The sequence below is a fragment of the Gossypium raimondii genome, chromosome 7 (genome assembly GCF_025698545.1).
Source record: "Gossypium raimondii isolate GPD5lz chromosome 7, ASM2569854v1, whole genome shotgun sequence".
NCBI classification, from domain to species: Eukaryota; Viridiplantae; Streptophyta; class Magnoliopsida; order Malvales; family Malvaceae; genus Gossypium; species Gossypium raimondii.
The window spans coordinates 46,289,143-46,301,197 of NC_068571.1; the positions used below are offsets into that span (position 1 = coordinate 46,289,143).

Here is a 12,055-nt window from a genome sequence, read left to right on the forward strand (position 1 = left end):
ATTGTTAACACTGTTAAAATTATTTTGTTAAATTCAGAGTTGATTATGACGCCATTTGTTAAGTTACATTATTACCAAGTGAGTATTTTTTATTTTAAAATGTCACATCAAAAGTTTAATAAAAATTAATAGTGTTAACAATTAAATCTTGAAATCGAAAAATAGGAAATTAAATTCTTGAAAATAAAAGTACAATACTAAATTACTAATTTGTGAAAAGTACAAGGATGTAGGGCATATTTTAACCTTATTATTATTATTACCCAACAATTTAGATGGAGACCGGATCAGGTTTATAAACCCAGAAACAGCGATCAACTTCATTATAAACCAGAAAGCTTTTAAGTTTGAGATTGGAAGTGAAACTAAAATAACTGAGTTAATATGGCGGTCCAAGTTCCGAGTCGACAATTATTCATCGATGGCGAGTGGAGAGAGCCCATTCTCAAGAAGCGACTCCCAATCATCAATCCTGCTACTGAAGAGATCATCGGTGAACTCTTTATCTTTTGCATCTTTTTTATGTTTTGGATCGATCTTTCTAGTTTTCTTGATTAGTGGTTTAATAAGTTTATTCCGTGGTGTTTAGTGGATAATGTTTTAGAAATTATTGAAAATTTGAGGTTTGATGCGTTTTTTTTTCCAGGTAACATTCCAGCAGCTACAGCTGAAGACGTGGAGCTTGCGGTGGCGGCTGCTCGGAGAGCTCTTTCTAGAAACAAAGGCAAGGATTGGGCTACCGCTCCTGGCTCTGCCCGTGCCAAGTATTTACGTGCCATCGCTGCTAAGGTAAACATGCCGTGAACTTACTAGTTGTGTAGGATTGTCTAGAGTCTAGACTATTTGCATTCGTTTTATGATTTCATCTTGTTATTTAGCTTTTTGAACTTGCTGAGAACGTGGTCCCTTAATATGAGGGCTTAGGGGCTCAATATTATCAATAATTTCATATTGTGATCCCATATGCTGAGTCTATTTGTAGGTTGCCTGTTGAACTAAGCCATCCAGGCGGTTGAGGCATATCTGGCTATATGAAACTGAAATAAGAGAAGCCTTCAATCTACTTGTTTGTGTCTTATTTCCTCCAATCCATAGCCTTGTAATGGTTCCCTTGGGATCTCCTAACTTCTTGCCCTTTCTGATTCTGAATGAATTGAAGAATATGCTGATCTTTGAATTGGCTGTATTGCTTGATTTGATGTCTTGTGTTTATTTGAGTGATCCAGGTAACAGAGAGAAAAACTGAGTTGGCTAAGCTTGAAGCAATTGATTGTGGGAAACCTCTTGATGAAGCAGTTTGGGACATTGTATGCTCGTCACACTGATGAAAGTTTTATGATTCAGTATTTAGTGTATTTTCTTACCCGTTCAATTCATTTCATTCAGGAAGATGTTGCTGGATGTTTTGAGTACTATGCAGACCTTGCTGAAGGCTTAGATGCAAAGCAAAAGGCTCCTGTCTCTCTTCCTATGGAGACATTTAAGAGTTATGTGCTTAAGGAACCAATTGGGGTTGTTGGATTGATTACTCCATGGTACTTTTATTTTATTGTTCTTTGTGCAATTGGAGTATAACTATTTCTAAATGTTGTTATGCTGCTCTGCTCAGTTTCACCAGTAAAAGTACAGATTTTATCATTATCCTTGTTCAATTCTTCGGTTTTCTTGTCCAATTTATGAAAGCTAATTTTTGTGCATGGGACTTATCTTTTACTTTTTTGGTGCATCATACATATGCATGAGCATTACATGAAACTAGGCCCCTGTATTAATTTTAGCTTTTAAGGTAATTGCAAAACTGTTGTGCTAGTTGCAAGTTAAATTAGTTACTCTTACAGGCTTGATTGTCGCATTTTTTTTGTTATAAGGCTGCATATCAATTCATTCTACTCATACATCGGTGCTGACTTGAAGACACTTAATAATGGCTTTTTCATATTGTTGTGTTTCTGCTTTTTTGAAGGAATTACCCACTATTGATGGCTACATGGAAAGTAGCTCCTTCCTTGGCTGCTGGTTGTGCTGCAATACTGAAGCCTTCGGAGTTGGCATCTATGTACATTCTTAACTTAGTTGCAGTAATTTGTCTGTTATATAAGAACTTGAGAGCATTTGTTTATATTTTTCATTTGGAACCAACAATGCTGCTAATTATGTATGCATTTTTACTTTCCAGCACCTGCTTGGAGCTGGCTGAAGTGTGTAGGGAGGTCGGTCTTCCTCCTGGTGTCCTGAACATTCTGACTGGGCTGGGCCCTGAAGCTGGCGCTCCTTTGGCATCTCATCCAGATGTTGACAAGGTTCAATTGTTTTCATTCCATTGATGCTTTTCTATGACTTTCTGATTTCAGTTATTGACTATTATAAGATAAATATCAATTTTGGATAAATTTTAATACTTGGTTTTAAGCAGATTGCCTTTACTGGAAGCAGTGCAACAGGGAGCAAGATAATGGCAGCAGCTGCTCAAATGGTGAAGGTATATTAAAGTTCTGGAAACAAAAATGTTTTTCCTTTTCTCCCATTTTGTGGTCATAATCACTTTATTTCCTTCTGTGCACAAATACTTATGTGCTTTCTTTGTCAGCCTGTTTCTTTAGAGCTTGGTGGGAAAAGCCCAATTATTGTGTTTGAGGATGTTGACCTTGACAAAGGTTAGTGCCATCTGAATTACAGTTTAAGCATATGTTTCCGTACAGTTGGATTCTGAAACCTATCATATTACAAAAACCGTACAGCATGATGGTTTTTTTCCCTGACTTCATGTTTATAAAGTTTAATAAAATTCTTTTTGATTCAATAGCTGCTGAATGGACTGCATTTGGTTGCTTCTGGACAAATGGACAGATTTGCAGTGCAACATCCCGTCTTATTGTACACGTAAGTTGCTTGATGATATTGTTAGTTCTTTCTTTATACGGTTCTGAAATATGTTTTCATAATGCCATATTTACTTTTGGTTCAATACTTGGAAGGGGAGTAGTTGTATGATCGGAAACAAGGTTGTATACACCATATAACCTAGAGGGGCTCCTTAGTGTATCTTGTTTGGAAATTAAATAACCATGCAAATTAACTTCCCTTGGACCCCAATCTCAAATGTCAAAAGCCTAACGTGAGGTCAGCGACCAGACTGGACATACTATTTCAGGGAAGCACTTGAAAAATGGAAATCAAATACAGTGACCCAGCCAGATCTATCATCATTTTGCTGTTCAACTGATTACTATTAATTCAGAAAGATCACTAAGAGCTGTAATCAGAACTTTATGCACCTTTCACCTCCTTACATGTTTTATCACAATTTATTTGCTTAAGCAAACAGTGTTGCCATGTGAACGTACCTCTTTATTGCCCACTGCTCTTCTGTAAATTTGGTGCTATGGGCTTAAACATCATATCAATTGGAATATTGTGCTGAAATTTTTTGGGGCTCTTTGTAGTTATTTTTGGAAGACATTATTTCTCATTCCTGATGTAGTGAGCAAGAGCTGTAAATATAACTCGTTTCTGTTCAATAGATAAAGCAAGCTTATTTTTATGCCCTGGCAGCTGAAATCTCATATAACAGATGTACGATAGCATTTTATTTAATCAGAAGTCTATCCTAGTTCCTTTTCCTTCTTGGTCCCCTCTTCTCACTGTGAAACTGCAATGTTCAAATGTCTCAGGAAAACATTGTGAGAGAATTTCTGGACAGGCTTGTGAAATGGACTAAAAACATTAAGATTTCTGATCCCTTTGAAGAAGGATGCAGGCTTGGCCCCGTTGTTAGTGGAGGACAGGTAAGGGTTCTGTTTGAGCAATATGTATAATTTTGCCTTCTTCCTTTTCTTCTATTGGAATGGGAAGCAGTACCAGTCAGAGATGTTAAACAATTCCACCCTTGTTCCTTTTGTCTCATTAATGCTTTTTGTTAAATCCACGTTGGTATTTTACGTTCTTCAGTGTCTATGATTCTCTTGATAGGTATTGGGGTGAGATATAGATAGTGAATTTGTAAATATGGGTGATTCGGAAATGTTACTAAATGAGTGGATTGTTAGACATGTTAATACCTATATTTTCACGATCAGTAGTTGCTCAAATTTTATTTCATTGGTTGCAGTATGAGAAAGTATTGAAATTCATCTCAACTGCTAAGAGTGAAGGTGCTACCATTTTGAGTGGTGGAGTTCGTCCTGAGGTATTTGCTGCTGCTGCTTGTTATTAACACTGTTTATCTGTCTAAACTTCTCATATTTGAGAACTATTTGACAGCATTTAAAGAAGGGATTTTTTGTTGAACCAACTATAATAACTGATGTGACAACTTCCATGCAAATCTGGAGAGAAGAAGTTTTTGGACCTGTTCTTTGTGTCAAGACATTTAGTACAGAAGAGGAAGCCCTTGAACTGGCAAATGACACCCAGTAAGTTGCCGAATTCTCGTGTTGAAGTGCAGTGAATTGCTATTTTGTCTGGTTAATACCATAAAATGTCTCTGATTTCTAAATACTTTTTAATTTCCAGTTATGGTTTGGGTGCTGCCGTGATATCAAATGACCTGGAAAGATGTGATCGTGTAAGCAAGGTGAGAGTTGTTTATAGTCGGTAGTTGAAGCTTTTAGCTATTATGCACCTTAAGGGTGTGCTTGATAGAATAGAAAATGAGAAAAAAAAAAAGTGAAAAATTAGAGTGAAAATTAGTTTTCATGTTGTAAACTATTTATTAGTGATTTCTCCCCCTCCTGTTTTGCAGAATCTCCAAGCTGGAATTGTGTGGGTCAATTGTTCACAGCCATGCTTCTGTCAAGCTCCATGGGGAGGCAATAAACGCAGTGGCTTTGGGCGTGAACTCGGGGAATGGTACGCACTCCGACTATCCAAATTATATTATAACAGTGTCATCTTATTAGTTGTCCTCTTACGGTTTCATTGTTATAAATGCTAAGCACATAAGTGCTCCTTGCATCACAAAACCATTGTTTTGAAAACTGGACCAGATCAGCCTGGGTACCAGTCCTGCATAAGGGGTTTGACCGGTTGAATCGGTTTTTTCTGTTTTATTATTATTTTTTAAATTTTTATGATTTTTTAAGAATCTATTCAATTGAATCGGACAGATCAGCCGGATTGGGAACTGGTGTTCTGACCGGTTTGATCATCGGTCCAATTTTGAAAACCTTGCACGAAACTGATGTTTTAATTTCCTCAGTCAAAAGAAAATAGGGACTCTTTCTAAGAACTGGTTGGTTTTTCTACAGGGGTCTCGACAATTACTTGAGTGTGAAGCAGGTCACGCAGTATGTCTCTGATGAACCATGGGGGTGGTATCGCTCGCCATCAAAGCTGTGAGAGTATTGGGGGCTGTTCGAATAAATAAACCATCGAGGACATAAGGTAAGATCCATTAAAGAGTTAGTATTTTATGAGAGGATTGGCATGTAGTGAAGTGATTAATGAGAAGGCAGGATTATCGTTCATAGAACTCAAATATGAGAGACTCCAACATCTATGCATCAAGTCTACTGTACCTTTTTTTTCAATATTTACATTTACATACATATACATGTATGAATGTATTATGGTTTGTGATCTATCAGATGAATGGCTTAGTTTTATGTATTAAAATATGTGCTTATGCATAGAACTTAGTAATTTTTCTTATAATTAGTTTTAACTCACGTGAAAGATATTAAAATATATGTTTAAATCGATAGAAATATTAAATATATATTTAAAATATTGCTAAGAAATAATATTGAAAATGTTTTAAAAATAAAATAATTTATACATTTTAAAATCATTTCATATAAAAATAAATTTATCTTTATTTTAAAAAGTAAAAATTTATAAATTAAAGGATTCAAAGATTTTATATATTTAAATAATTAATTCATCAAATTTCTAAATAAAAATGTGTATATATAATAATGATGCGTGCTAATATTTAATTAATGTTTATGATATAAAAGATTAGTTCATAATTTATTAACCAATCAAAATAATTAACTATAAAATTGCGGTTTAGTTTATTATTTGGTATTCAAGTTTGATTTTTTTAATGTGGTGTTTGTGTTATTTTTGGTTCAATTTATTTGACAAAAAATATATATTTTGGTATTAAAAGGTAATGATAACTTTTTAGTTTTTAATTTAGGTTTTAGGATTGATTTTATAAAAGTTAATTGCTAATATTATTAAATTAATTTTTTATAATTTTATTAATAGAATAAATTTAGTGTTAATTGCAAATTTATTTAATTTTGCATTTAGTTTGTCAAATACAATTTGATGGATGTGATTGAATTTTGATTTTAAGGTTGATTTGATGAAAGTTAATTGTTAATATTATTAGTTGATTACGGACTTTTATCAAATAATTTTAAAATCTAAATTAAATACTAAAAAGTTACCACGGTTATCTTTGGTAACAAAATCTATAGCTTTCGTAAAAGACTTACCTAGCCGTTATCAATTTTGAAATTGAGCAAATTAGCTTCAATAAAAAAAATTGGAACAATTTAATCTCTATCAATTTTAAAATTAAACACAATAATTAAAGGTATTAACAAATTCCACCCAAAAAAAACTAAGGGTCTGTTTGATTGGCGTATTTCATTTTTCGGAAAACATTTTCCCTCTTTTACGGTGTTTGATTGACCAAAGGAATTGATTTTCCGGAAAAGCAACTTCAAAACACGGGAAAATCGAGCCCTTCTTTGCGTAAAATGTCTTACAGATTTTTTTCCGCAAGACATTTTCCGGAAAACACAGCTTCAACCTCTCATTTCCTCTCCGTCCATCAACGTCAGCCTCTCCTCCTCATCGGTGTGCTTCTTCTTCTTGGGTTATCAACAGGTTCTGTTCTCCTTTTCTCTGTGTATTATTTTTGTTCATCGTGATTTTTTCTTGGGTGTGCCTTTCCTCCTTTTCTCTGTTGTTTTTCCTCCTCTACTTTCTTGATCTTTTTTTTTTGTTTCTTTGATTGAGTTTTTATTTCAGTTATTTTGTAATTTCATTTTGATTGTTAAGGGTTTACGCAAATGGGTAGTTTTACGCAAATGTTTTACGCAAATCGGTTTCTGGGTTAACTGGAAAATGGGTAATTTGGATACTTTAGCACCCCATCATGCATGCGTATGCTATATAGCTTCTGCAATGTTTGCTAAGTTTCATCTGTAAGTTCTCTTGACCTCCAACTTGGTCGATTTAGAACCGGCATTTGGAATTTAGATTCTTTGGCAGTTTTCTTTCCTTCTTCAATCATATAAATTTAGTGATGATTGTTAAAGAAAACACTAAACCTCATCTAAAGTATAAACTACAAAACTATGGCTACTCTTGCCTCTTCCTACCGCCGACACCCCGCAGTTGGATCTAAAAAATCCACAACCTTTTTTGTTTAACCAAAGTTGTAAGTGAGAGAAGTAAAAGATAAAAAGAGGCAATGACGTTTGAAGGTGATGGAGGTGTTAGGCCACCAATAGTTTGTGTTTTACAAATCTTTTAAGCTGCTTTAAGGAAGGAGAAAAGTATGAATATTTTGGCTGAGATCAATGTCTCATTTACATTCTTATAAAAAAGAATACATTTTTTAACTTGAAGAATATCAGTCTTATTTTATCATACATTATAGATGGTCAAAAGTCAGCAACTGCCATGTTGAAAATATTGAAGGAGATAGAAGTAGAAATAAATAAGGAGGTGACAAAAATAAGCAAGTTAGAAAAGAGGTGGGAATGGATTGACCTTGGGAGGGTGGGGTGATGAATAAAAGGGGGTCCATGTGCATGCTGGCTCCAGCCAGTTCATTTACTCACCTTTTTTCCAACACTTGTATTTGCATTTACATGGCCTTATCATGGTCAAGCTCAATAAAAGCCTCCTTTTTTTTCTTTTTTTAAATGAAGTCCAAATTTGAATATACATTGTAGATATCTATTTTGTTTTTACAATACAATCACGCTGAATTGATTAACTAAAGAACCTTGATTTGTTCTTAAATTTCTGGCTATTCAATCAACTTGGAAGCTTAAAAAATGTTGAAACTTGTTCTGCATTTGTAGCTTTTAAAGGTGCTTTAGTTGGATGGTCATGATTATCAGATTGTTGCAATTTATTGTCTTGTTTTATTAGTTAATAGGAGTAAATGTAAAATGTTCATTGGCTTTTAAAATGTTGGAATTCTTTGAATTACTTGAAATGCTTAATGATGTAAACTTGAAGTGCTTTTTTTGATAAAGATGGTTCTTGATATTATTGGATTCTTATCAATCGGTTTTCTTTACTAAAGGTGGTGTTGATTTTGTTTCTAGTTTTTCTCAACTGCAAGAAATGAATATATTTTGATAGATTCTTTGTGCTATTTATGAGGCACTCATTTACTATTCCATTATCTAAACTGAATGTTATCTGCTCTTGAGATTTGATTTTGATGGTCTCTTAGGCGGTGAATTCTTGATTTGATGGTCGCAAATTTAGCCTTTGCTTGAATGAGTGCCTCATAAAAGAAACATTGAATACATTGCCCAAGTTTAAGGACACCGGACGACTAAAACACTTAAACCAAGATGTTTTAAAGTGTAACTTGTCCCCATATTTGCCCAAGGTGTTTGCTCAACCCCCATCCCACCTCCTTTTGCCTCCAAAAACCAGAACTGTTTGTCTTGCTGTTCAGAACTGGTTTTAACTGTTTATGTTTGATTCTATTATGTGGGTAATTCATGATTGGTGACAATTTGGTCTTCTTCTTTTTTTCCTGCTCAACATCCTATATATTTAATTTTCTTTTCCATTCCATAAGGGTTCTTGTGATCAAAAGAGTTGTAACTTTCATCTTCATGCGCTTTTTCTAATCATGTGGGTAATATATTTAAAACTCTTTAAATACATGAAACATATTATAATTTAAAACTCTTTATAAATACATGATCAATATATTTTACGTCATGGTAACTTTATAAAAACATATTATTAACTATGATCAATATATTTTAAGTCATGATAACTTAAATAATAAAATATTTTATATTTTTACATGAAAGATAACCTAATAATATATAACAAACTCTTGCACCAATTGAAGTATTGTATTAACTATGATCAATATATTTTAAGTGCTACTTTCAAAAAATTATTATTGGGCAATTATAATTAGCTTGATATGTATGTATGCACTTTTTTAGTCATTGTAACTTTATGTGATCTTATGAAAATCTTGCATCTTTTGTAGTAGTTAAAACATATTTGTGTGGCATTATTTTGTGTAGATGGATCGTAATCAACATCAAATGGCAATTGCCGGAGTCGTGGCTTCAGTTTTAGCTTTTGGGGCTCTTTGGATTAAAAAATTAGAAATTTGGAAGGAAATTGCTTCTCGCCCTTGTGTGAATCGAGATTATGAAAGAGAAAACTATATTAATAGTATTTTATATAGTGGTGACCAGCATTGCATTGATATAATAAGGATGAGACCGATCACCTTTTTTAATTTATGTGATATTCTTAGTACGAATAATTTGTTACAATCGTCTAAATCTGTCGATATTAGGGAGCAAGTAGTTATATTTTTATATATAATTGGTCATAATGTAAGGTTTCGAGTGATTGGATCTAGATATTATAGATCAATTCAGACAGTTCACCATTACTTTAGGGTTGTATTGAGAGCTATTTTGAAATTGTATAGACTAGTTATTAGATTACCTGATGAGTCAACTCCTAGTGAAATTAGAAACAATCCAAGGTTTTATCCTTATTTTAAAGATTGTATTGGAGCATTAGATGGAACTCATATTCGTGCATCCGTTCCACTTAGCATGCAAGGAAGATTTAAATGGCAGTAAAGGGGGACGACACAAAATGTATTGGTCGCCATTACATTTGATTTGAAATTTGCCTATGTTCTAGCTGGTTGGGAAGGTAGTGCACATGATTCTCGTATTTTAAGTGATGCACTTTCACGCCAAGAGGATTAAGAATTCGAAGGTAATATTTATCACAAATAGTTCGAGAAGCTCATAGTTTATCGATATTAATTACGTATTGTAAAATTGTAGGTAAATATTATCTTCTTCGATCTTGGATATGGCATCCGAATTGGATGTATTACCCCATATCGTGGTGTCGATATCATTTAAAAGAGTTTCTTCTTTGAAGGGCTGAAAATGCAAAGGAACTCTTTAATCTTCGACATTCATCATTACGAATCCTTTGTTGAGCGTGTTTTTGGGATTTTGAAGAAAGCGGTTTCGTGTATTAGATCTTTGAACCATTTTGGAATTTTCAAACTCAAGTAGATATAGTTTTGGCTTGTTGTATCATTCATAATCATATAATGGGAGTTGATCCTAGTGATTTAATTAATCAAGGATTATACGAGAGTCCGAGTTTGATTCGATAATACAAACTCTCACGGAGCGAGAAGAAAGAGAAGAAGCAAGAGAATGGTCGCTAAGAGAGATGAGATTGCACAAACTATGTGGACTGATTATATGGCTAGAAATATTAGGTAGATTTAGGGCTTAGGGTTATTGTTTCTATGTTATGTATGTTTTAGTGATGTTATTTTTTTTTGTAATTGTTGGTTGGATAATGATATTAAAATTTTAGATTGTTGGATTTTGATATATGTCTTGAATTTGTTAGATATTGATTATGTTTTAACATTGTTGGATATTGAATTGATTATTATGTTTTAAGCTTGTTGGATATTGAAATTATTGACAATGACAATTATTTAATGTAGAATGGGTAAGGGCAACAAAGAAGGGACCTCCAAGCAATTCGTGGACAAAACCGATGGAACATGTTTTCCTTGAAATTCTAGCGAGAGGAGGCTCGAAAGGAAATAAGCCTTCTAATACTTTCAAATCGGTTTCTATTAATCGAGTTTAAGCGCCATTTCGAAAGATTCCAAGTCCAATGCGATCTGAAGCACGTGGAAAATCATTTGAGGACGATAAAAACCAATGGCGATTATATGCAAAATTCGAGGTGAAAGTGGTTTTGGATGGGATGATAACATGAAAATGATCACATGTGATAGAGCGACATACGATGCAATGATGATGGTAATATATGTATATATATGTTAAGTATATTTCAATTGTTTTTACTTGTTATTCTAATTGTGTATAATATCCAACAGGCACACAAGAAGTATGAACCATTTTGAATAAAAGCATTGATCATTATGATGAAATGGTTGTGGTTGTTGGCAAAGATATGGCAATGGGAGTTTTGCGAACATTTCTTGACATAGATTTAGATGATGGTAATGAAGATTCAATGCACGTAGATCTGCGACAATGAAGAGGCTGAAGAGGTAAGAACAAATGTATCTTCATCTGGCACATCCAAACGTAAAAGAAAAAGTGGTCAAGAAAGTCTCGTTAATGAACAAATTAAATTTGTGGGTGAGCAACTTGGCGAAATTGCTAATGCTTTGAAACAATTTACTGCCGACAAGACAAAGATGACTTCTGAACAAGTGATGTCAATGCGGGAAGAAGGATTTGATGATGAATTCTTGTGTTCTGTGTGTGATTATCTAGGGAGTCATGAATCAGAGGCCAAAATGTTTTTAGTTAAAAGTAAGAAGCATAGAAAAATTTGGCTTCAAAAATTTTCTCAGGGTTGAAGATATTGATACTTTTATGTGGTGTAATATTATGCACTTGGACAATGTTGTTACTATGTAGTGTACTACTAATTATGTATTTGGATAACATTATTTCTAGTACTCATTATGGTTTCAAGCAATTTATAATTATTCAATATTCTTACTAGTACTCATTGTGGATAATATTTTTCAATTTATAATGATCAATATTGTAGCTTATTATTGAGTATTATTATAAATAAATCATTGCAATATATGTAAAAATAATTTAAAATATAAAATTTATTAATATATATTAATATATGTAAAAACAACTTTTAGGAAAATATTTTGGAAATCATCAAACAATGAAAATATTTTACACAGATTCAATCAAACACCAGAAAATATTTTCTAGTAAGTCATTTTACAGAAAAGTAAAAAATTTTCCAGAAATCATTTTACGGA

The 12,055-nt window shown here is 33.2% G+C and overlaps 1 protein-coding gene across 1 annotated transcript; it reads left to right on the plus strand.

Annotated features, from left to right (window-relative positions):
- Positions 1–312: 312 nt before the first annotated feature.
- LOC105787514 (aminoaldehyde dehydrogenase 1, peroxisomal) lies at positions 313–5,613 on the plus strand. Its single transcript, XM_012613938.2, has 15 exons — positions 313–493; positions 647–789; positions 1,227–1,307; positions 1,387–1,535; positions 1,964–2,056; positions 2,177–2,300; positions 2,414–2,479; positions 2,588–2,654; positions 2,804–2,880; positions 3,672–3,785; positions 4,109–4,186; positions 4,261–4,412; positions 4,513–4,573; positions 4,742–4,848; positions 5,247–5,613. The coding sequence occupies exons 1-15, from the start codon at positions 385–387 to the stop codon at positions 5,335–5,337; spliced, it is 1,512 nt and encodes a 503-aa protein (XP_012469392.1). The 5' UTR covers positions 313–384; the 3' UTR covers positions 5,338–5,613.
- The last annotated feature ends 6,442 nt before the right edge of the window (positions 5,614–12,055 follow it).